This window comes from Corythoichthys intestinalis, chromosome 13, assembly GCF_030265065.1.
Source record: "Corythoichthys intestinalis isolate RoL2023-P3 chromosome 13, ASM3026506v1, whole genome shotgun sequence".
In the NCBI taxonomy this organism is placed as follows: Eukaryota; Metazoa; Chordata; class Actinopteri; order Syngnathiformes; family Syngnathidae; genus Corythoichthys; species Corythoichthys intestinalis.
In genome coordinates this window covers 51,143,794-51,170,823 of record NC_080407.1, presented here as the reverse complement: position 1 = coordinate 51,170,823, position 27,030 = coordinate 51,143,794, and the positions used below count along the sequence as shown (strand labels likewise).

Below are 27,030 nucleotides of genomic sequence, written 5' to 3'. Positions count from 1 at the left end.
TTGTGCTCATATATACCTAATACATACATAATACACATTGCCATATTTTTTATATGCCTAATACATACATAATACATATCGCCATATTTTTGTTATTGATATAACCAGTAAATGATTATTGCTTGCTATACTAGGTTGTAGTATAATGTTTAAGTGTTATAAAGTGTTAAAGAGGGTCGGGGTGACAACTGCCTTGCTTCATGGCCGCAACATTGCGTAACTCGACCTTCTTGGGACATCTTCAGCATCTTACGTCTAGACCTTCGTCTAGACTTCCGAGGACATCTTCCATCCGAGGACATCTTCCATGGCCGCAGCGTTGCATAACTGAAGTGTCTGGGTCATTCTGACCACTTTACCTAAGTGCCTTTGCTTACACACGTGTATTTAGTTAGTTCCGCCTACATGCTCACACATAGCCAATCAAGATCACATGGGTGTCTCCAGCTTGCTTTCACCCTCCCTTTAGGGCGGCACCTTTTCTGTGTTAGGACAAACCCCTAATAAAAGAGAGAGTAAGGAGTTTAGTTTAGATCAATTTTGGTGACTAAACAGCGTAATCTAGCATTTCATTGTCTAGTCCCTCCTTGCTCTCCTTGGCCAAGAAAACTGAGTGTCTTCTCTCCTTATTTTTGCGTAATTTTACGAATGTCTACCTAAGGATCTAGTTTTGAACTTGACAGATATCATTGATGTTCAGTCATGAAGACGTTTCTGTGACTTAGAGAGACTTCAGGGTTAGGGTCCTCGATGAAGAGAATTGGAATTTCATTACGTTATAGTAGACGTGAAGAAAAATTTGACTTGTTCATGTGTTCCTGAGGGTGACCGTGTCGTTGACCCTCGCGCTCAAGTGACTTTAAGGACGGTCCACTGCCCAAAATCAATCAGGAACCTCCAGTGCAAGCTATCGATTCATAACATCGACTGTGGCTGGTGAATTCGCCGAGCTCTCAACCGCACCGCTTCGCGTGTTTACGTCTCCCTCATTCAAGCGTGTCCGGAGACTGGCCATTGTTACTCGGGGTTGCCCTTGGTTACGGCGGTCGCCTTTGTCAGCCGCCGACCACGCTGTGAGGATTACCGGCGACCGGTCGGCTTTTCCCGAGCTCGCAACCGTAATGTGTCAGATGCTTCTTTGCCAAACGATCATATTATCCTCCAGTGATCCCGGAGTTGCCATGGTCACACTTTCTATCATTGTGTCAGTGGTCCTCACGGGCTGTCGCCATAGTAACGGCAGCAGCTACAGAGGTTCGCCGCGCACACGTAGAGCTCTTCACATGCATGTATGAGAGGAGCCTTAAAGAATGGGTGGGTGCTACAGCAACCATTTTGACAGCGTTAACGGGAAAAAAAGAGCGCTTGAAAGGCAAAGGGAGGTGGACAACAAAAGGGGATGAAAAGGGAACGGAGTCGTTGACAAAAGACGGCGAGAGAGAGGTAGCCGAGGGGAGGGCTGCGAGGTAAGACGACAGAGGAAAGGAGCGAGCAGGCGGACAATGCGGCAAACAAAAGACACCGTCTTTGTCCAAAAACCTGCCCCCCTCAAGAGTCACCTTTGTGTTTTCAGCCTGCACAGTAGGTCGCCTCCTTTCACTGCCCATCATAAGCTCGCCATTATTTTGTCCCCCATATAGCGTCGCTAGGGCGATGAGTTATTATGACCATTCAGGCAGGCGGCCATGTTGTTGAGGAAACGTGGTCGAGTTCTCAGGTTTACAGAAGTAGAGTACTAAAACTCTTCAGGATAGACCCTGAAAGACCTGTTAGTCCGCTGATTAAAAGTCCATCTCCAGTCCATGTATTGTCCTGAATCAGATGCTTCTGTTTGAGGTCATCAGTTGCATAAAGACACCTGTCCACCCCATACGATCAGTCAGACTCAAACTTGTAACATGGTGTTGAGTTAATTATCGAGGGTTGATTGAATATTTGCTTGATTGATTGAATATTTGCTTGTGCTCATATATACCTAATACATACATAATACATATTGCCATATTTTTTCTTATTTGATATAACCAGTAAATGATTATTGCTTGCTATACTAGGCTGTAGTATAATGTTTAGGTGTTACAAAGTGTTAAAGAGGGTCGGGGTGACAACTGCCTTGCTTCATGGCAGCAACATTGCGTAAATAGACCTTCTGGGACATCTTCAGCATCTTACGTCTAGACTTTCGAGGACAATCTTCCATTCGAGGACTTCTTCCATGGCCGCAGCGTTGCATAACTGAAGTGTCTGGGTCATTCTGACCACTTTACCTAAGTGCCTTTGCTTACACACTTGTATTTAGTTAGTTCCACCTACATGCTCACACATAGCCAACCAAAATCACATGGGTGTCTCCAGCTTGCTTTCCCCCTCCCTTTAGGGCGGCACCTTTCTGTGTTAGGACAAGCCCCTAATAAAAGAAAGAGCAAGGAGTTTAGTTTTAGATCAATTTTGGTAACTATACAGAGTAATCCAGCATTTCACTGTCTAGTCCCTCCTTGCTCTCCTTGGCCAAGAAAACTGAGTGTCCTCTCTCCTTATTTTTGGGTAATTTTACGAATGTCTACCTAAGGGTCTATTTTTGAACTTGACACATGGCCAAAACCAAAGAGCTGTCCAAAGACACCAGAGACAAAATTTTTCACCTCCACAAGGATGGAAAGGGCTGCGGAGCAATTGCCAAGCAGCTTGCTAAAAAAGGTCCACTGTTAGGATCAATCATCAGAAAATGGAAGAAGCTAAACATGACGGTCAATGTCAATCGGGGTGGAGCCCAATGTAAGATATCACCTCATGGGGTCTCAATTATCTTAAGAAAGGTGAAGAATAAGCCCAGAAACACACGACAGGAGTTGGTCAATGACCTGTAAAGAGCTAGGACCACCGTTTCCAAGGTTAAAGTTGGTAATACACGAAGACTTCATGGTTTGAAATCATGCATGGCACGAAAGGTTCCCCTACTTAAACAAGCAAATGTCAGTTTACCGAAGTCTATTTGGATGATACGGAGGAGTCATGAGGGTAAATTTTGTTCTCAAATGAGAGCAAAATAAAACTTTTCGGTCCTAAGTCCACTAACTGTCTTTGGAGGAATAAGAATGATGAGTACTATCCCAAGAACACCATCCCTACTGTGAAGCGTGGGGGTGATAGCATCATGCTTTGGGGGTGTTTTTCCATACATGGGACAAAGAGAGGATGACTGGGGCCTTGTATCATGAGATTTTGAGGAACAACCTCCTTCCCTCTGTCAGAGCATTGAAGATGGGTTGTGGCTGGGTCTTTCAACATGACAATGACCCGACGCACACAGCCAGGAAAACCAAGGAGTGGCTCCATAAGAAGGTTCTAGCATGGCCTAGCCAGTCTCCAGACCTAAACCTACCTGGGCCAAGATCCCTCCTGCAGTGTGTGCAAACCGGGTGAAAAACTACAGGAAACGTTTGGCCTATGTAATTGCAAACCAAATATTAACCTTTATTTTCTCAGGTGATCAAATACTGTACTTATTTGCAGCTGTATCACACTAATAAATAGTTTAAAAATCATACATTGTGATTTTCGGATTTTTCCTTTTAGAGTAACTCCATCACAGCGGACATGAACCTACGATGAAAATTTCAGACCCCTCGGTGATTTCTAAGTGGGAGAACTTAATAAAATAGCAGGGTGCCCAAATACCTATTTTCTTCAATGCAGTTGCCCTACACAATATGGCCGCAAGCTACGTGCGTCAAAGATAGACGATAGTGTAGAAATTCCGGTGTTTATCACTAGTCGACGTCCAGTCCATTCATAGTAGGAGGGTGCTAGCGGATGAACGAATGAGCGCTATCAATGGCAGCCATTGAGCTAAACTGTCTGACCAAGTCATAATATGACCGAAACAGCGAGGTATTAGAATCAGGAAGCAAAAAAATGGTACCTTGTGTATGGAATATTTTCAATTTGCTAGTTGGTAACTTTTCAGTTGTGGTCGATTTTTAGTGACGCCGGCGGACAGAAGCGGTAGTGTTTTGCCTTAAGGAAGACTGCCTCTCCCATGAGGAACAGAGTACACCCGCACAGTGTCGTAAAATCCTGATCTCCCAGTCGCCTGCAGATGTATTAAACGACATTTCTGTTTCCAGCAGCTGTGTAAAGGATGAATAGTCATAAGGCAATGAATCCAGTTGTGGCTATATAATAGCATATGACTGTTAGCAACAGTGTGGCTAACCCCTCCCCACCCCAGAAAGCCGGCCCAATGTTTATTCTTGAGTATCATTTTATCCCTGGTAGCCTTCCTTTTTTTTCCTCCTTGGACAAAACTTTTTGTCACTTCTGTTGCTCTGCCATCTTTAAATGAATCTCGTGACGCAAAGTCATCAAAGTGTCTGATGTTTGAATCCTAGCTTAAACCTTGGGTATGACACAACCGCAAATTGCCTCCAGGTTAGCATTGTAAATGAGTAACTGCTGCGTGATTAAACAAACAAATAAAAATGATGTAAATTTTTTATCACGGTCCCTTTGAGATACAAGTCGTAACTGAGTCTTTTATTTTATTGTGCCTTGTGTTATGGGTTATTTTGGAATATATTGTCGGCTATTACCTCCAGTGGAGACTCTGAGGTTGTTAGGACCGCTTCTGAGTTGCCGCATGGCTGCTGCTGATTGCTAGAACGGCTTTATAAAGGAGACAGTCTGGCTTTTGGAATGAGAGTGATTCATACCATCAGTGGTCTCTGTGTTTTGTGTTTGTGTAGCCTTGTGTTTATGATTTGAACAGATTCAATTTGTCAGACTTTATACTGACTCTGAATGGAGTGCAGTATCCATCGGAGAATGGCTGTTTTTAGAAGTACAGTGGTATGAAAAGTATCTGAAACTTTTGGAATTTCTCACATTTCTGCATAAAACTACCATCAAATGTGATTGATCTTTGTCAAAATCACACAGATGAAAAAACAGTGTCTACTTGAACTAAAACCAACCAAACATTTATATTTTTTCACATTTTAATAAGGATAGTATGCCAACAATGACAGAAGGCGGAAAAATAAGTCAGTGAACCATCACATTTAATATTTTGTGCCCCCCCTCCAACCCCCTTTGGCAGCAATAACTTCAACCAGACGCTTCCTGTAGCTGCAGATCAGTCTGGCACATTGACCAGGACTAATCTTGGCCCATTCTTCTCGAAAAACTGCAGCAGTGTTTTTTCGTCAATTCCTCACATTTCTGCATAAAATCACCATCAAATGTGAGCTGATGTTTGTCAAAAGCACACAGATGAAAAAACAGTGTCTGCTTTAACTAAAGCTAACCAAACATTTATAGGTTTTCATATTTTAATGAGGACAGTATGCAAACAAAGACAGAAGGGGGGGAAATAAGTGAGTGAACCATCACATTTAATATTTTGTGGCCCCACCCTTTGGCAGCAATAACTTCAACTAGACGCTTCCTGTAGCTGCAGATCAGTCTGGCACATCGTGCGGGACTAATCTTGGCCCATTCTTCTCTACAAAACTACTGTAGTTCAGTAAGATTCCTAGGATGTCTGGCATGAATCACTATCTTTAGGTCATGCCACAGCATCTCAATGGGGTTCAAGTCTGGACTTTGATTTGGCGACTCCAGAACGTGTATTTCTTTCTTCTGAAACCATTCTGAAGTTGATTTACTTCTGTGTTTTGGATCATCGACTTGTTGTAGCATCCATCCTCTTTTTAGCTTCAACTGTCAGACTGACGGCTTCAGGTTTTCCTGCAAAACATCCTGATAAAGTTTTGAATTCATTCAAGTTAGCCCTGAGGCAGCAAAACAGCCCCAAATCATGATGCTCCATCCACCATGCTGGTGAGCTGTTCCATTTTTTTCCTCCACACATGACGTTGTGTGTTTATCCCAAACAATTCGACTTTGGTTTCATCGGTCCACAAAATATTTTGCCAAAACTTCTGTAGAGTGTCCAAGTGCCTTTTTGCGAACATGAAACGAGCAACATGTTTTTTTTAGACAGCAGTGGCTTCCTCCATGGAGTCCTCCCATGAACACCATTCTTGGCCGGAGTATTACATATAGTTGATGTGTGCATAGAGATATTTGACTGTGCCAGTGATTTCTGTAAGTCTTTAGTAGACACTCTAGGGTTCTTTTTTGTACCTCTCTGAGTATTCTGCGCTGAACTCTTGACGGACGGCCACTCCTTGGGAGAGAAGCAACAGTGGCAAACTCTCTCCATTTGGAGACAACTTCTCTGACTGTCGATTGATGAACATCCAGAATTTTAGCGATGGTTTTGTATCCTTTCCCAGCTTTACATAAATCAACAATCCTTGATCGCAGGTCTTCAGACAGCTCTTTTGATCGAGCCATGATGCACATCAGGCATCTCAAGACAGTTCTTACCAGGTGTGTGTTTTATAGTGGGCAGGGCAGCTTTAAACCACTTATCAGTGATTGAGAACACACCTGACTTAAATTGTTTCGTAAAAATTGGTTTAAATTGCTACCTAAGTGTCCTTAGGCAGAGGGTTCACTCACTTATTCCCCCCCCCCCCCCTTCTGTCATTGTTTGCATGATACCCTCATTAGAATATGAAAAACGATAAATGTTTGGGTGGTTTTAGTTAAAGCAGACACTGTTTTTACATCTGTGTGATTTTGACAAAGATCAAATTTGATGGTGATTTTATGCAGAAATGTGAGAAATTCGAAAGGTTCACATTAGGGCTGCAGCTATTGATTATTTTAGTAGTCGATTAATCGATGAACTAGTAAGTTCCAATAATCGAGTAATCGGATAAAGAACATGAAAAATTAAAATACCTGGGATGAGCCTCAAACTGTATAAAAAAAAAAAATTGAAAATGAATGAATGAATGAAAATGAGGATCTATGTACAACAAAAGAACAATTGGCTAACTTACATAGCAAAAGTCCGCTAGCTTAGATGCTATACAATGCTAACGTTTTTTTTTTTTTTTTTTAAATGCTCTTAACAAATGGTTCAGACTCATATTCCCACAAAAAATGACTAACTATACCAATAAACTAAATTACGAATGCATTAATAAACATTAGCCCAAACAAAAACGTAGCTTACGTTGGTCTTAACAGGGAGCAATTAGATTCAGCCATGTGAAATGAGGCAGACCAGAGGGCAGTGTATCCACCCTAATTAATAAAAATACTCGAGGCAACAAAATTAATTCGAATATTTTTTTTCTTATCGAATACTCGAGTTAATCGATTCATCGTTGCAGCACTAGTTCACATACATTTTCATAGCATATTCTAGACTGTGGAGGGTGGGATTTGAGTAGTAGTTTCAAGAATGTGAAGGTGTCATGTATACAGTATGTAGTACAGGAACATTTTCCTAAAACATGAATTATTTGTGGGCTCGTAATCCCGACGATGCGATGCTTTCGATCCACAAGCACACGGCGAAAGACAGCGAGTGACTCAGTGCCTTACGTCGAGGAATGCAACTTTGTCCTGAAACAATGATGTCATCCCCTTCCACAACTCCGTCTGCGGACCTCTTTGTTCTGTTTTCCTCAGCGCCACCGCACGACTGCGGGCAGAGCGGGCAAGAGAAAAAAAACGTCGGAATTGCGTTCGACTGTTCGGATCGAATGGATGATGCAAGGCCGGAGAGAAATGGTGAAATCAAGCGAACGTTGACATTTGCAGCATCGCGTCGGGGTGTGCGGGGGCAAATCAGTGGCACACTGGCTAAAAATAGCTCCAGATGTCTTTGCATGCGGGTGCTGTAGCCTCTTGTTAGTTGTCAGGCACAAGCCGACGCGCCGTTACCTCGCTGCGAAAAGCACCGGCGTGCGGTGAGAGAAGCGGCCTGCGGTGCCTCGCTTATTATGAGTCACCTGGCGATGCCGTCGCTTTGGATGGATTTGACGAGACTGAGTGATTCCAAAAACACAATTAATAAGTGTTTTTTTTTTTAAGAAGAATTGTAAATCAGGCTGCTTAGGACAGCGACGCTTTTGGCCAAGGACGTCGTCCATTGAATATGATACAACCCCTAACAAAAAGTATGGAATCACCAGTCTAGGACGAGCACTCACGCAGACATTTTATCATGGAGAACAAAACTCAGTTAAAAAGCTTGAAAATGATGAATTAGTTCAATAGTGCAACTCCTCGCCATTCAGAAACACTAAAAGAAATTAATAAAAAATATTGTGGTGGTCAGTAGATGTTAATTTTATAGAGCAACTGCAGGGAAACATATATACTGCACCTGTGCAGTGCAGTATATACAAATCAATGCAGATTCTTGACTCTTGACAAGGTGATGATGCTGGAACTTTTGTTTGGTGCTGTTCCAGTGAGATTTACCAAGATGACTGCCTGAAGAAGACATCAAAATTTCCTCAGTCGTTGATGATCGCTCCATTCTGAGGAAAAAAAAATATGGAATCATGAGAAACAAACAAAGAAATAACAATCAAAACACATCTCGAGTATTTAGTAGCACCACCTCTGGCTTTTATGACAGCTCTGAGGCACGAACTTGATGAGTATTCTTCATTAATTTGGTGGCAACTCTCTTTGATTGCAGTTGCCAGATCATCCTTGCAGGTCAGAGCCTTGCTGTGGACCATTTTTTTTCAAGTTCCACCACAGGTTTTCAATAGGGTTGAGATCTGGGTTACTAGCAGACCATGACATTGACTGCATGAATCTTTCTTCAAGGAATGCTTTAACAGTTTTAGCTCTGTGGCATGATGCGTTGTCATCTTGGAAAATGACATATTTTCAATTGAAGGGATAAGAAAGCTGCCTAAAATTTCAATGTAAACTTGTGTATTTACTGAAGATTTAACCACAGCCATCTCTCCAGTGCCTTTGCCTGTCATGCAGCCCCATATCATCAAGGACTGAGGGAATTTGGATGTCTTCTTCAGGCAGTCATCTTTGTAAATCTCACTAGAACGGCACTGAACAAAAGTTCCAGCATCATCACTTTGTCCAATGCAGATTCTTGACTCCTGACAAGGTGATGATACTGGAACTTTTGTTTGGTACAGATTCTTGACTCTTGACAATGCAGATTCTTGACTCTTGACAAGGTGATGATGCTGGAACTTTGGTGCTGTTCCAGTGAGATTTACCAAGATGACTGCCTGAAGAAGACATCAAAATTTCCTCAGTCGTTGATGATCGCTCCATTCTGAGGGAAAAAAATATGGAATCATGAGAAACAAACAAAGAAATAACAATCAAAAAACCTCTCGAGTATTTAGTAGCCCCACCTCTGGCTTTTATGACAGCTTGCAGTCTCTGAGGCATGGACTTGGTCCCAACTCTCTTTGATTGCAGTTGCCAGATCATCCTTGCAGGTCGGAGCCTTGCTGTGGACCATTTTTTTCAATTTCCGCCACAGGTTTTCAATAGGGTTGATATCTGAGGGGAATTTTTATGTTTTTCTTCAGGCAGTCATCTTTGTAAATCTCACTGGAACGGCACCAAACAAAAGTTCCAGCAACATCACCTTGTCAAGAGCCAAGAATCTGCATTGGACTTACCTAATGTTGGTCTTAGCAGGGAGCAGCTGGATTCAGCCATGTTAAATGAGTTATGTCATTTTCACTGTTGCCACTAAAGGGCAGTGTATCCACCCAATTTACAACGCCACTCTCTCTAATTAAACGAATACTAGAAGCAGCAAAATTTGATTCGAAGCTTTTTTCTAATCGAGTTACCCTAATTTTCGCACTATAAGCCGCACCTGACTATAAGCCGCTACCCACCAAATTTGGCACCAAAACCGCATTTTTTCATAGATAAGCTGCACTGGACTATAAACTGCAGCCGTCCTCATTGTATTATGGGATATTTACACCAAAGTTCCAGCATCATCAGCTTGTCAAGAGTCAAGAATCTGCATTGGACAAGGTGAGGATGCTGGAACTTTGGTTTGGTGCTGTTCCAGTGAGATTTGCAAAGATGATTGCCTGAAGAAAACAGCAAAATTCCCTCAGTCCTTGATGATATGGGGCTGCCATGCAGATTCTTGGCTCTTGACAAGGCGATGATGCTGGAACTTAAGTTTGGGGCTGTTCCAGTGAGATTTACAAAAGTGACTGCCTGAAGAAAACATCAAAATTCCCTCAGATCTCAACCCCATTGAAAACCTGTGGTGGAAATTGAAAAAAATGGTCCTCACCAAGGCTCCGACCTGCAAGTATGATCTGGCTACTGGAATCAAAGACAGTTGGCACCAAATTGATTGTCCGATGCAGATTTTTGCTTCTTGGCAAGGTGATGATGCTGGAACTTTGGTCTGGTGCTGTTCCAGTGAGATTTACAAAGATGAATGCCTGACGAAAACATAAAAACTCCCTCATTCCTTGATCATATGGGGCTGCAATGCAGATTCTTGACTCTTGACAAGGTGATGATGCTGGAACTTTGGTTTGGTGCTGTTCCAGTCAGTTTTCCAAAGGTGACTGCCTGAAGAAAACATAAAAATTCCCTCAGATCTCAACCCTATTGAAAACCTGTGGTGGAAATTGGAAAAAAATGGTCCTCAGCAAGGCGCCCACCTGCAAGGATGATCTGGCAACTGCAATCAAAGAGAGTTGGCACTAAATTGATTGTCCGATGCAGATTTTTGCTTCTTGGCAAGGTGATGATGCTGGAACTTTTGGTCAAAACTGTCGACTTCACCTTTACTGTCGCACCTCCCGAACAATATTTTATGACACCTAAGTCAGACATATGTCATTTCCCTTCTCCGGCTTTGGAGAATGTAAACAAACCAAGAGGCATGACAGCTAGCCGACATGCGAACCCGAACCGAGTGATGTCTCAAAGTCTTCGAAGCGGAAAATCACACATAACTAGCCCGGATTATTTGACATGACGACTGGGTTGTCGATTGTCGTCGTGGATCGGCAAACCGCCCGGCAGAGAGCAATTTACTGCTCGTTCCCCGGAAGAGGGCAGCTGCAGTTGATGTGCAGCTAATGTGCATGAGGAGAGCTTTTTACATGCCTATCAATGATCAGACGTAAGTGGTAGGGTTGTTCCGATCATATTTTTTTTCCCGATCGTTTTAGTTTGAGTATCTGCCGATCCCGATATTTCCCGATCCGATTGCTTCTTTTTTGCTCCCGATTGAATTCCAATCATTCCCGATAATTTTTCCTGATCATATACATTTTGGCAATGCATTAAGAAAAAAATGAATAAAACTCGGACAAATATATACATTCAACAAACAGTACATAAGTACTGTATTTGTTTATTATTACAATAAATCCTCAAGATGGCATTTACATTATTAACATTCTTTCTCTGAGAGGGATAGAAAGACTTGTAATTCATAAAGGATAAATGTGACTTTGTATATTGTGACTAAATATTGCCATCTAGTGTATTTGTTGAGCTTTCAGTAAATGATACTGTAGCCATTTAACTGTTCTGCCCAAATGCATGATGGGAAGTGCAACCTTGACTGTGCGTAGTGGTACCAAGTGATATATCTTCTCTGCGTTGGGAAATAACATATGGTGTTAAGAAAAAGATCAACTACTACCTTTCTTCCCCACATTGCTTCCCATGATTATTCTAATCGCCAGGAGAGGGATTGTAAGGCTTTAGCCAATTAAAAAAAGGCTCCAAAGGCTGCCAAAATTCACTCTACTCATTTTACGCTGCCTTTTAGCTTTATATATAGGTAAAACGGCACCATTATAGATTGAACACGTCAGTGCGTGAGTGGGTTGTGCAGCGCATGCGTTAATTGCGTTAAATATTTTAACGTGATACATTTTTTAAAAAATTAATTACCGCCGTTAACGGGATAAATTTGATAACCCTACCTTAAGCCTAAACTAAAGATGAGTGTAACGTATTATGTCTGTAACGTTAAATACAATTAGAAAACGATTTAATTAAAAAAAATAAAGGCATGTCCGATATTTTTTTGCCGATTCTAATACTTTGAAAATTACGTGATCTGGTGACAAGGTGACAATTAATCAACAAAATACAATTAATCAACAAATAAGCCGCAGGATTCAAAATGAGGGGAAAAAAGTAGCAGCGTATAGTCCGGAAATTATGGTAGTTGTTGCAGCTTTAAGTAGCGCAAACTGTATACACGAAGGAGTAGCGCAATGTACAGTTAATTGCAGCAAAAAATTGGTTTTTAAAATCTTAAAAGTACGCTACTACTCGGACACTTTTTCTGTCGTTTGTGTAGGGGATGCTGAAATACATTTGTAACATTGTCATTCATGATTTTGACGCGGAAAGACAATTTGACGTACAACTGATTTGCTTTACAAGTGCGGTCAGGAAATGCATGTTTTGTTTGTTTTCTTGAGTTTAAGCCGTTTCCACTTCTTCGCAGAAAACCGCCTCAACGTGTCGATTATACGTTAGGGCTGGAGTGCGGTCGTGTTTGCGTTTGTCCACAGGAAGTGGCTCGCCAGCTGGTGGCGGCGGCGGCTTGGATTTTGTGTGCATGCGGTCACGGTCGCAGTTGCGCACGACCTCTTTGTGTGGACAAGGGAGCTCCGGCGGTATCTTGGGGATGAGTGACTCAAGGAAATCAGGACACACTCTATATTTGTCACTGCAGTATAACCCACATAATGAAAGAATACAAGTTCCCTTGCTTTGCTCTGCTGTGTTTGCCAAGGTTTTAGACTTTTTACACCCTTGACTGAACACACAAACATACTCACTATCCGGTGTTAACTGGATCATATGGAAATGAGAAGGCGACCGGCACATGTTGAAATGACTCAGTATTTTGGGTAATTCGGCCTCGGCGCGGGTGTTTTTCGCTTTAGTTTGGATTACATTTGCGGTTTACTGTTGAGGGAATACCTCCAACTGGCCTTGCCGAGGTAGCTGAAGGGAGGATTTGCTTGGCCGTGAGCCGCTGTCGACTTTGCGGCTTTGTTTGAAAAAAAAAAAAAGCTGTGCTTGTCTTTTTTTTTGCTGTAAAGGGAGCAAACAAATCTAGTATAAATGACTCTTAAGAGTATTTAAATATGTAAATTGTGAATTTCCTAAAGGAGAAGTTTAGAGTTTTTGACATAAGGCTTAATAATGGAGTTGGCGGGGTTTTAATTACCCTAATTTTCGCACTATGAGGCGCACCTGACTATAAGCCGCCCTCCACCAAATTTGGCACGAAAACGGCATTTGGTCATAGATAAGCCGCACTGGACTATAAGCCGCAGGTGTCCTGTAGTACGTATGTATGTACAGTGCCTTGCAAAAGAATTCAGCCCCCTTGAACCTTCCAACCTTTCGCCACATTTCAGGCTTCAAACATAAAGATACAAAATTTTAATTTTTTGTCAAGAATCAACAACAAGTGGGACACAATCGTGAAGTGGAACAAAATTTATTGGATAATTTAAACTTTTTTAACAAATAAAAAACTGAAAAGTGGGGCGTGCAATATTATTCGGGCCCCTTGCGTTAATACTTTGTAGCGCCACCTTTTGCTCCAATTACAGCTGCAAGTCGCTTGGGGTACGTTTCTATCAGTTTTGCACATCGAGAGACTGACATTCTTGCCCATTCTTCCTTGCAAAACAGCTCGAGCTCAGTGAGGTTGGATGGAGAGTGTTTGTGAACAGCAGTCTTCAGCTCTTTCCACAGATTCTCAATTGGATTCAGGTCTGGACTTTGACTTTGCCATTCTAACACCTGGATACGTTTATTTTTGAACCATTCCAATGTGGATTTGGCTTTATGTTTTGGATCATTGTCCTGTTGGAAGATAAATCTCCATCCCAGTCTCAGGTCTTGTGCAGATACCAACAGGTTTTCTTCCAGAATGTTCCTGTATTTGGCTGCATCCATCTTCCCGTCAATTTTAACCATCTTCCCTGTCCCTGCTGAAGAAAAGCAAGCCCAAACCATGATGCTGCCACCACTATGTTTGACAGTGGGGATGGTATGTTCAGGGTGATGAGCTGTGTTGCTTTTACGCCAAACATATCGTTTTGCATTGTGGCCAAAAAGTTCAATTTTGGTTTCATCTGACCAGAGCACCTTCTTCCACATGTTTGGTGTGTCTCCCAGGTGGCTTGTGGCAAACTTTAAACGAGACTTTTTAGGGATATCTTTGAGAAATGGCTTTCTTCTTGCCACTCTTCCATAAAGGCCAGATTTGTGCAGTGTACGACTGATTGTTGTCCTATGGACATACTCTCCCACCAGAGTGATCATGGGCCTCTTGGCTGCATCTCTGATCAGTTTTCTCCTTGTTTGAGAAGAAAGTTTGGAAGGACGGCCGGGTCTTGGTAGATTTGCAGTGGTCTGATGCTCCTTCCATTTCAATATGATGGCGTGCACAGTGCTCCTTGAGATGTTTAAAGCTTGGGAAATCTTTTTGTATCCAAATCCGGCTTTAAACTTCTCCACAACAGTATCTCGGACCTGCCTGGTCTGTTCCTTGGTTTTCATAATGCTCTCTGCACTTTAAACAGAACCCTGAGACTATCACAGAGCAGGTGCATTTATATGGAGACTTGATTACACACAGGTGGATTCTATTTATCATCATCGGTCATTTAGGACAACATTGGATCATTCAGAGATCCTCACTGAACTTCTGGAGTGAGTTTGCTGCACTGAAAGTAAAGGGGCCGAATAATATTGCACGCCCCACTTTTCAGTTTTTTATTTGTTAAAAAAGTTTAAATTATCCAATAAATGTTGTTCCACTTCACGATTGTGTCCCACTTGTTGTTGATTCTTGACAAAAAAATTAAATTTCATATCTTTATGTTTGAAGTCTGAAATGTGGCAAAAGGTTGCAAGATTCAAGGGGGCCAAATACTTTTGCAAGTCACTGTATGTATGTATGTGTGTATGTATTATGGGATATTTACACGAAAAGGATATTAACCAGTAATACTTTATTTGACATCGGCGACATACCAATTACTTTGAACCAATTGGCTGCAAAGCTTCATTGCTTCAAGAAGTTTAATTTGGCCATGACTGTCAAACAGTCAACCTCTTCTGCCACCTGCTGTCAACACTGTTGTTGTCCAACATGCCTCCGAGCATGCATTGCAGCGCTACAGATGTATATACAATCAAAATTCATGTCCTGTGCTCATAATTTCTTCAGTTACTGTTCCAGTTGTTTCATTAATTGTTAGTTATGGTATTTGGCAACACTTTATTACACAGTGGTGCCATAAGACTGTCATAATTATGACATGACACTGTCATGAGCATATATGAATGCTTATAAAAGATGTCATTTAGTGGTATCCGGCAAATTATCTCACTTTTGAATGGATGTAAAAGATCCAAGCTGGACATAAATTAATGGCATAATTTGGAGGATGACAGCTAATGACATACGCATTCAGTAATGCCAATGATAATGTCATGTCATCATCATGACGGTGTTATGACAGTCTTATGACGCTGCTGTCAAATAAAGTGTTACCTATTAACCCAAATAAATCAACAAATAAGCTGGACCGGACTATAAGCCACAGGTATCAAAATGAAGGAAATGAACCACCATGAAGCTTTGAACCAATTGGCAGCAAAGCTTCATTGCTTCATGAAGCTTCATATGGCCATCACTGCTCCCTTGGACGAGACAGTCAACCTCTGCTGCCACCTGCTGTCAACACTGTTGTTGTCCAACATACCTCCTAGCATGCATTGCAGCGCGACAGATGTAAATAACGATCAACGTTCATGTTCTGTGGTAATTATTTCTTCAGTTACTGTTCCTGTTTTTTATTAATTACTAGTTATGGTATTTGGTAACACTTTATTTGACCGTGGCGGTCATTAGACAATCATAATTATGACATGACACTGTCATGAGCATGAATGAATACGTATAACAGATGTCATTTAGTAACCCTATCGAGAAAATGATCTCACTTTCAAATGGATGCAAAAGAGCCAAGCTGGACATAGTGTAATTTGAATTAGTGACATAATTTACAAACCTTGCAAAGCCCCATATGATTAGAACTCAAAAGACTGTTGTTGTCCAACATGCCTCCTAGCATGCATTGCATTGCTAGGTTTATATTTAGAAAAATACGGTACTTTTGGTCTGCGTGATTCGCTTCCACATCGCAATTCATTCATCTGAATTTTGGAAATGAACGGCTCGGATTGTTTTTTTTGAAATTCTCTTTTTTGGACTCGGCGTTGAATTATTCTAGGTATGCACGCCACAGAGCTCCATCTGCATCTGATTCCCTTCTCTCCGTTCCCCGTGTAGCCTCACACATCTCCTTTATCTTCAGAATATTAATGTGCGGCACTGTCAGAAGCTATTGTTGTGATCGGTGCGGGATTTTTTCTTCTTTGCACGACTGCCTTCTTTCCCATTAGCGGGCATACTGTATCTCGGCGAATAGCGCCCAGTCCAGTCGAATATGCAATAAGTGAGAGGACGAGCGGAATAAGGACCGAGGGTCACGACTGAGGTTGAGGGAGGGGTCATTGAGATGGTAGTGGGTTTAAAAAGTAGCAAAGGAGGAAGGCGCCGGAGGCCTCGGAGGGAGACGTGTGAGGGAATGGGCCGAAGAAAACGAGGGGACGCGGGGGGAGGAGTAGTGAGGAATTTGGTTGGGCGTTAAAATAAAGTGAGGCGGCGGGAAAGAAAGGAACGACGAGCGAAGAAGGGAGAGGGAACGTGCCGTAGGCCTGATATTTAATGTGATAAACGAGTTGTGACAGTTCCAACCAGCAAGGAGGAGGAGCACAGAAATAGAAGGCATTATGGCTCAAATGGACATACACGCCATTATATATGGATACAGAAGTGAGGAGTGGGAGGGGCCTCAACTTGTGATCCAAGTACAGTAATGATAATAACGAGACTGTGGTAGGTCACGTCTAGGAGGGACGGCTAATTACAACTCGTCAATATAGAGATACGCACAATGGCGTCTCTTTCAGCGGTTCATCTGCCGGCATAATAGCGGGGTCCGGGCGAGCGCACAATGATGGCCACTGTAGCTTCGGAAGCCTGCGAGATGACTCACGGGGAGGAATGAGCGAGACGGGGTGAGGATGGAGGGTGGGCTTGCAAGACTTGGAAGAAATAAGGGAAAAGGGGGATGAAATTGCCTTTTGATATGCTTTACACTGAGTCAGCATGAGATGCTTCTTCCCCTTGGGCGTCGCTTGGTTTTGAGAACAGGGGGGGCTTAGCCCCCAGGAGTTACTCAGGATGTAAGTTAACGTAGCGTACAAGCACAAAACTTCACAAACACTGCACACCTAACTCTACTAGCACCTTCACAATGCATTTCGGACTAACTATAGTAGGGAGTTAGTTGCATCCTCCTCAAAACTGGTGAGACTGTTCATGAGACGTATGAGATCTAAAGTTAGCAAATTGGTGAGTTTTCATTCATGGGCCTGACCTAGGCAGGGGCCGAAGTTGGCCTTTTTTGGGGAGTGGGGCAGGTCAAAGTCAGTAAATGACTAATAATTCCCTGAGCTAAGGTTTTCTTTGTCCAATTTGGCATGTACAGTGGTAGTAAAAAGTATCTGAACCTTTTGGGATGTCTCACATTTCTGCGTAAAATCACCATCAAATGTGAGCTGATGTTTGTCAAAATCACACAGATGAAAAAACAATGTCTGCTTTAACTATAACCACCAAAACATTTATATGTTTTCACATTTTAATGAGGATAGTGTGCAGGGCCGGCCCAGGCCATTTGGGGGCCCGAAACAAAATAATGCAAAGGGGCCCATATTTTTGGCCCACCATTTCGTCACAGTGTACTGTGAAACCCATACATGCAATCCAACCCATACGTTCATACTTTGTATATTATTCAGATTTTGTTGCACTGCGTACTTCAAACTTCTCACCCCAAATGATTGTCAGTACTTACAGTAGATAGCGCCAAACCTTTTTCTAAAAGAGGAAAGAAAGAAGTTAAGGAAGAACTTTTATTTTTTTTAAGCTTGTAATCAAGTCTCAAAACTCACAAAAGTCAAACTGTAGTAAACAAAATAGAACACAAATTAAACAATTGCCAGATTGGGGGCCCCCTGGTGGTCAGGGGCACTAAACAGCTGCATAGTCTGCGTATAGGCTGGGCCGGCCCTGATAGTGTGCCAACAATGACAGAAGGCGGAAAAATAAGTCAGTGAACTAGGGCTGTAGCTATCGATTATTTTAGTAGTCGATTAATCGATGAACCATTAGTTCGAATAATCGAGTAATCGGATCAGGAACTTGAAAAATTAAATTACCTAAGCTGAGCCTCAAACGGTATAGAAAGTAAATAAATATGGATCTATGTACAACAAAAGAACAATTGGCTAACTTACATAGCAAAAGTCCGCTAGCTTCAATGCTATTAGACACTAAAGTTTTTTTTTTTTTTTTTTGTACAATGCTGTTAACAAATGGTTCAGACACATTCCAACAAAAATTGGCGAAATATACTTTTAAACTAAATTACAAATGCATCAAAAAAACATTAGCTCAAACAAAAACTTAGCTTAGTTGGTCTTAACAGGTAGCAGCTGGATTCAGCCATGTGAAATGAGGCAGACTAGAGGGCAGTGCATCCACCCAAATCAAAAAAACTAAATGCAAACACTTTCAAAACAAACCATTGCAACACCACTTTAATTAAACGAATAGTCGAAGCAGCAAAATTTGATTTGAATCTTTTTTTCTAATCGAATACTCAAGTTAATCGATTAAGGGTTGCAGCACTACAGTGAACCATCACATTTAATATTTTGTGCCCCCCCTCCAACCCCCTTTTGGCAGCAATCACTTCAACCAGACGCTTCCTGTAGCTGCGGATCAGTCTGGCACATCGATCACGACTAATCTTGGCCCATTCTTCTCGACAAAACTGCAGCAGTTTTTTTCATCTGTGTGATTTTGACAAAGATCAGATCACATTTGATGGCGATTTTATGCAGAAATGTGAGAAATTCCAAATAACTGTTTTTAGAAGGACAGTGGTAAAAAAAAGTATCTGAACCATTTCGGATGTCTCACATTTCTGCATATAACCACCATCAAATATGATGTCAAAATCACACAGATGAAAAAACAATGTCTGCTTTAACTATAACCACCCAAACATTGATATGTCTTCACATTTTAATGAGGATAGTATGCCAACAATGACAGAAGGGGGGAAAATAAGTCGGTGAACTATCACATTTAATATTTTGTGCCCCCCCCCCCCCCCCCCCCCCCCCCCAAGCTCCTTTGGGACGCTTCCTGTAGCTGCAGATCAGTCTGGCACATCGATCACGACTAATCTTGGCCCATTCTTCTCGACAAAACTGCAGCAGTTTTTTTCATCTGTGTGGTTTTGACAAAGATCAGATCACATTTGATGGCGATTTTATGCAGAAATGTGAGAAATTCCAAATGACTGTTTTTAGAAGGACGGTGGTATGAAAAAGTATCTGAACCATTTCGGATCTCTCACATTTCTGCATATAATCACCATCAAATGTGCTCTGATCTTTGTCAAAATCACACGGATGAAAAAAACAGTGTCTGCTTTAACTAAACAAAACATCCTGATAAACTTCTGAATTCCTTCTTCCATTAATAATTGTAAGTTATCCAGGCCCTGAGGGAGCAAAACAGCCCCAAATCATGATGCTCCCTCCACCCTGCTTCACATTAGAGATGAGGTGTTGATGTTGATGAGCTGTTCCATTTTTCCTCCACACATGACTTTGTGTGTTACTCCCAAAAATTCAACTTTGGGTTCATCAGTCCACAAAATTTTTGACAAAACTTCTGTGGAGTGTCCAAGTGCCTTTTTGCGAACATTAAACGGGCAACATGATTTTTTTTAGACAGCAGTGGCTTCCTCTGTGTAGTCCTCCAATGAACACCATAGTGTTGGCCATAGTTTTACATATAGTTGATGTGTGCACAGAGATATTGGACTGTGCCAGTGATTTCTGTCTTTAGCAGATACGCTAGGGTTCTTTTTTTTTTTACCTCTCTAAGTATTCTGCACTAAACTTTTGGCGTCATCTTTGGTGGACGGCCACTCCTTGGGAGAGAAGCAACAGTGCCAAACTCTCCATTTGTAGACAACTTCTCTGAGTGTTGATTGATGCACATCCAGACTTTTAGAGATGGTTTTGTATCCTTTCCCAGCTTTATACAAATCAACAATCCTTGATCGCAGGTCTTCAGACAGCTCTTTTGCCGAGCCATGATGCACTTTAGACAATGCTTCTCATCAAAACAATTCTTACCAGGTGTGTGTTTTATAGTGGGCAGGGCGGCTTTAAACCACTCATCAGTGATTGCGCACACACCTGACTTAAATGTTTTGATAAAAATTGGTTTCAATAGCTCTTTAAGTTTATTTAGGCAGAGGGTTCACTTAATTATTTTCACCTTTCTGTCATTGTTTGCATCCTATCCTCATTAAAATATGAAATGTTTTCATTAAAGCTGTTTTTACATCTGTGTGATTTTGACAAGGTCAGATCACATTTGATGGGGATTTTATGCCGAAACGTGAGAAATTCCAAAAGGTTCAGATACTTTTTCATACCGCTGTAGCTAGCAGCAGCTAAGTAGCAGCATTATTTTGGAGCTGGGGTGTAACTTGAACGTAAAACAACAAAGGTAAGACGTGCGCAGAAATTATCTGTAGTTTGCAAGTCATATTTTTATTTGTCAAATATGGAGCATTTAGTCTATTCATTACATAGGACTTTCTGCTGTTAACTGTACGCTAAGTGTTACGACCATCAGTGATAAATACTCACTTACTTGAAAAACCTTCTTATGTCCATCCTTCATCCATTTATTCACGCCCTGCTCTGTGTGCGTCAGAGGTACATACACACACACTGCCGTACCATCTGCGAGCAAGGTCACAGTGAAAACGCGGACTGGATTCTCAGAAATCTGGGCGCCAGCGTCTTCCCACGACATTCCGCTGCAGCGTCGTCAATTAGCCTCAAAATACTGACTCGCTTTTCTTTTCTCCTCTCTCCAAGTGTGGACGGCGAGGTTCTCCCAGGAGCCGGCAGACCAGTCGGTGGTGCGGGGCCAGAGGGTTATCCTGTCCTGTGTCGTCTTCAACTACTCGGGTATTGTCCAGTGGACAAAAGATGGCCTGGCGTTGGGGATCGGCGAGGACCTGCGGGGTGAGACGTCAAGCGTGCTACGCGTAGGCCGCATGCAAATGAGAAAAGTCTAGCTCGTGCGAGGCCGGAGATCATTTGGAGAGCGGGATGCTCTCGCCACGTTCATGGCACTCAATCAAATTGATTGCAAAGTCATAAACCTCATATTCCGTGGAAGCGTCGCATCTGGCCCAAACTCATTTTTATGGACTTTTGAAAGTCACCTTTATAAGCGTATGCTCCTTCCTTTGATTCCTCTACTAATTTCCATTTCATGAAACTTGAACTAAATTATTTTTTGTGTGCGGTGGAATCGGTCATAACTGCAATGGTGAAATAACAAATAAACATTCATATCGAGGGGGGTCGCCATTTTGTCCTATTACGCCCTGTACAGATATGTGATGATGACATGATGTAGGGCTGCAGCTATCGATTATTTTAGTAATCGATTAATCGGTGAACTAGTTAGTTTGAATAATCAAGTAATCTCATATGGAACATAAAAAAATTAAAATACCTGAGCTGAGTTTAAGCGGTTTAAAAAAATAAACGAGGATCTAAGTACAAGAAAAGAACAATTGGCTAACTTACATAGCAAATGTCTGCTAGCTTAAATGCTATCAAATGCTAACAATGTTCTTAAAAAATGGTTCAAACACATATATACCCATAAACTAAATTACGAATGCATTAAAAAAAAAATAGCGCAAACAAAAACGTAGCTTATGTTGATCTTAACAGGGAGCAGCTGGATTCAGCCATGTGAAATGAGTTATGTCATATTCAGTATTGACACTAGAGGGCAGTGTATCCACCCAATTCAATGAAACTAAATGCAAACACTTTGAAAACAAACGGTTACAACGCCACTTTAATTAAACGAATACTCGAAGCAGTAAAATTTAATTACAATCTTTTTTGTAATTCAAATTACTTGATCGAGTAATCTGATAACATAAGAAATTAAAACTCCTGAGCTGAGCCTCAAACAGTATAAAAAAATTAATTAGGATCGAAGTACAACAAAAGAACAATTGGCTACCTTACATAGCAAAAGTTCGCTTGCTTAAATGCTATCAAATGCTATCTTTTTTTTTTTTTTTTTTTTTTTTTACAATGCTCTTTACAAATGGTTCAAACACAAATTATATTACACATATATACCTATAAACTAAATTGAGAATGCATTGAAAAGAACATTAACTCAAACAAAAACTTATGTTGGTCTTAACAGGGAACAGCTGGATTCAGCCATGTGAAATGAGTTATGTCATATTCACTGTTGCCACTAGAGGGCACTATCCACCCAAATCAATAAAACTTATTACAAACACTTTCAAAACTAACCATTACAACATCAATTTAATTAAACGAATACTCTAAGTAGCACAAATTAATTCAAATCTTTTTTCTAATTGAATTGAGTTAATCGAGTTATCGGATAAGGAACATAAAAAATTCAAAATACCTGAGCTGAGCCTCAAACGGTATTAAAAAAACAAATGAGGATTTAAGTACAACAAAAGAACAATTGACTAACTTACATAGCAAAAGTCCGCTAGCTTAAATGCTATCAAATGCTAACGTTTTTTTTTTTTTTTTTACAATGTTCTCAACAAATGGATCAAACGCATATTTCCACAAAAAAAAAAAACGCTAAATATGCCGATCATCTAAATTACAAATGCATTTAAAAAAAAAAAAAAAGCTCAAAAATAAAACTTAGCTTATGTCGGTCTTAAAAGGGGGCAGCTGGATTCAGCCATGTGAAATGAGTTATGTCATATTCACCGTTGCCACTAGAGGGCACTGTATCCACCCAAATCAATAAAACTGAATGCAAACACTTTCAAAACAAACCATTACAACGCCACTTTAATTAAAGAATACTCAAAGCAGCAAAAATTAATACGAATCTTTTTACTAATCGAATTATTCAAGGTAATCGAGTAATCGGATAAGGAACATAAAAAATTAAAATACCTGAGCTGAGCCTCAAATGGTTTTAAAAAAAGAAATGAGGATTTAAGTACAACACAAGAACAATTAGCTAACTTACATAGCAAAGGTTCGCTAGCTGAAATGCTATCAAATGCTAACGTTTTTTTAAAAAAAAAATTTTACAATGCTCTTAACAAATGGTTCAAACACATATTATATTAGACATATATACTAAAAACTAAATTACGAAAAAAAAAATTAAAAAATATTTACTCAAACAAAAACTTAGCTTATGTTGGTCTTAACAGGGAGCAGCTGGATTCACTCATGTGAAATGAGTTATATCATATTCATTGTTGCCACTAGAGGGCAGGGTATCCACCCAAATCAATAAAACTAAATGCAAACACTTTCAAAACAAACCATTATAACACCACTTTAATTAAACGAATACTCTAAATAGCAAAAATTAATTCGAATCTTTTTTTTTAAATCAAATGACTCGAGTTAATTGATCCAACATGCCTCTTGGCATGCATTGCAGCGCCACAGATGTAAATAACAATCAAAATGTATGTTCTGTGCTAATTATTTCTTCATTTACTGTTACAATTGTTTCATTAATTGCAAGCTATGGTATTTGGTAACATTCTATTTGACAGTGGTGCCATAAAACTGTCATAAGACCAGCATAATAATGACATGACACTGTCATTAGCATTAATGAATGCTTATGACAGTGTCATGTCATTCTCACTTTTGAATGGATATAAAAGACCCGAGCCGGACATAAATGGAGTTAGTGGCATCATTTGCCGGATGACACTTAATGACATCTGTCATAAGTATTCAGACATGCCTATGATTATGTTATAATTACAACGGTCATATAACAGTCTTATGACGCCACTGTCAAATAACACGTTACCGATTAACCCAAATATATGAGGGGGAAAAAAATTACAGTAGATGTAAAAAGTGCGCTATGGGCCAAACGCAACAACTGTTAGCACTTGTCAGCCATTTTTGCGTCAGTGTTCCAGTGCTTGAGATGTCCACTCCGATTCCGACTGGCTTTATTTACATGTCTGCGGTTCTCAACGTGTGGCACACGAACTCCCTCTAGTGGTACGTGAAAGATTGGCTTTTTTAATACCGTGCATTTATAACGTACAGTTAATCTTAAACTGAAAAAAAAAATCAGTTAATGTGTTAGTACTGTTTCCTTTTAATTACTTAGGAACGACTTGCCACATGATCACCGCATGATCGTGATGATCATCCCAATTAAAATAGATTGGACGTCTGTTTGTATTACATGCAGTCAGTAGTGACAGCCTAACCCTAATCAAGTTTTTCTGCGTACAACAGACTTGTGTTTGTCTAGTTGGGTTTGTGGCTTCTCTGGGCTTTTCATACGCTTTCTTGCCCTTCCGCATTTCACATGCAAATTCATGTATAAACAAGGCGCACGTGCACGTGCGAGCACAAGCAAGGACGCACAAGGTTAGGAGGCTCACGCGCCGCCTCCGTCTGAGCAGCAAATTGCGTGCACCACACCGCGGAGTCCATTTGAGTCTCCAAAAACAGTGACTAAATGTATTACTACTTGCTGACCGAGCGCGGGAATGCCACCTCTTGGTAAGAATGCGCAGCGGGGGCGCAGCTGGCTAATATGGTTGTCGGGAGGGTGGATTTTGTGCAAGGGGGGAAGTGATGGTGCAAGTGTGTGCCTCACACTAAAAGTGGGCTGGATAAACAAATAGTTGACTTGATTCAAATATACTTTACATGAATTGAGAGAGCTTTAGAGCACCGCGTCGTCTGCTCAGGTGCTTGCACGAGCAAGAGCGAAGTGAGAAAAGTTTTGAGATCTCATTTATTTGGGTTAATAGATGACGTGTTATTTGACCGTCATAAGTATGATATGATACTATCATGGGCATGACTGAATGCTTATGACAGATGTCATTAAGTGTCAGATTTTGTCACTAACTCCATTTATGTCCATCTCGGATCTTTATCATCCATTCAAAAATTAGAAAAATTTGCCGGATGACACTAAATGACATCAGTCATACGCATTGATTAATGCTCATGGCAGTGTCATGTTATAATTATGATTGTCTTATGACGGTTTTATGGCACCACCGTCAAATAAAGTTTCAGCAAATACTATAAAGAGCAAACAATGAAACAACTCGAACAGTAACTGAAGAAATAATTAGCACTGAGCATGAATTTTGATTGTTATTTAACATCTGTAGCGCTGCAATGCATGCTAAGAGGCATGTTGGATGACAACAGTGTTGACAGCAGGTGGCAGTGGAGGTTGACTGTCTCCTCCAAGGGAGGAGTGATGGCCAAATGAAGCTTCTTGAAGCAATGAAGCTTTGAAGCCAACTGGTTCTCAAAGCTTCATGGTGGTTCATTTGGTGTTATGGCACCACTGTCAAATAAAGTGCTAGCAAATACCATTAGTAGCAAATAATGAAAAAACTGGAACAGTAACTGAAGAAATAATTCGCACTGAACATGAATTTTGATTGTTATTTAACATCTATAGCGCTGCATGCTAGGAGGCATGTTGGGCGACAACAGTGTTGACAGTAGGTGGCAGCAGAGGTTGACTGTCTCCCCCAAGGGAGCATTGATGGCCAAATGAAGCTTCTTGAAGCAATGAAGCTTTGAAGCCAATTGGTTCTCAAAGCTTCATGGTGGTTCATTTGGTCTTATGACCATCTTATGGCACCACTGTCAAATAAAGTGTTAGAAAATACCATAACTAGCAATGATTGAAACAACACGAACATCAACTGAAGAAATAACAGAACATGAATTTTGATTGTTATTTACATCTGTCGCGCTATGACGCATGCTAGGAGGCATGTTGGATGACAACAGTGTTGACAGCAGGTGGCAGAAGAGGTGTACTGTCTCCCCCAAGGGAGCACTGATGGCCAAATGAAGCTTGCCAGACAATTAGTTCTCAAAGCTTCATGGTGGTTTATTTGGTCTTATGACAGTCTCATGGCACCCCTGTCAAATAAAGTGTTAGCAAATCCCATACCTAACAATGAATGAAACAACTGGAACAGTAATTGAAGAAATAATTAGCACAGAACATGAATTTTGATTGTTATTTAACATCTATAGCGCCGCAATGCATGCTAGGAGGCAAGTTGGGCGACAACAGTGTTGACAGTAGGTGGCAGCAGAGGTTGAATGTCTCTCCCAAGGGAGCAGTGATGGCCAAATGAAGCTTCTTGAAGCAACGAAGCATTTTAGCCAATTGGTTCTCAAAGCTTCATGGTGGTTCATTTGGTCTTATGACAGTCTTATGATATGCCGCGGTCAAATAAAGTGTTGTCGGTTAATATCTTTTGGTGTAAATTTCAACGCAGGGAATTTTTGGAATGGCCACCAAAAATTTCCACTCACCCGTAAACACAGGTTTTTTCAAGGGAAAAAAATCAAAATATATCTACTACTATTTTTGACCAAATTGTATAATCTACACTTCAAATATTCCAGGACAGTAAGACGCATCAAAGCTGTATACAGAATTTGACAAAAATTTACAGATCCCTTAAAATTCACCAAAAATGTGCCCATTCATTTCTAATGGCAAACATTTGCCCTTCTTTCTCAATGGCAAGAAAACATGTAATTTTTGCCAATACAGTCCATTGACATTCAACTGGGCCCATGTAAGACACTGCCATTGACAGCCATAAATGTCCAAATTTCCAATTCATTTTCAATGGCAGAAAAACCTTTATGGTTGTGATTTTTTTACCAGAAACTTACCATTACAGTCCATTGGCATTCAACTGGCGCCCAAGTAAGTCGATGCCACTGACAGCCATGAACATCCATACCATTGACGGCAATGTACGTCCAAATTTCATATTCATTTTCAATGGCAGAAAAACATGTATGGTTTTGATTTTT

The 27,030-nt window shown here is 40.9% G+C and overlaps 1 protein-coding gene across 2 annotated transcripts in view; it reads left to right on the top strand.

Moving 5' to 3' along the window:
• The window catches only part of kirrel1a (kirre like nephrin family adhesion molecule 1a), a 56,705-nt gene that overhangs the window by 11,725 nt on the left and 17,950 nt on the right, over positions 1-27,030 (top strand). For both annotated transcript variants that reach the window (XM_057855919.1, XM_057855918.1), the window contains exon 2: positions 21,004-21,153. In XM_057855919.1, the coding sequence (XP_057711902.1) occupies positions 21,004-21,153 (150 nt within the window). The remainder of the gene's footprint in view (positions 1-21,003; positions 21,154-27,030) is intronic.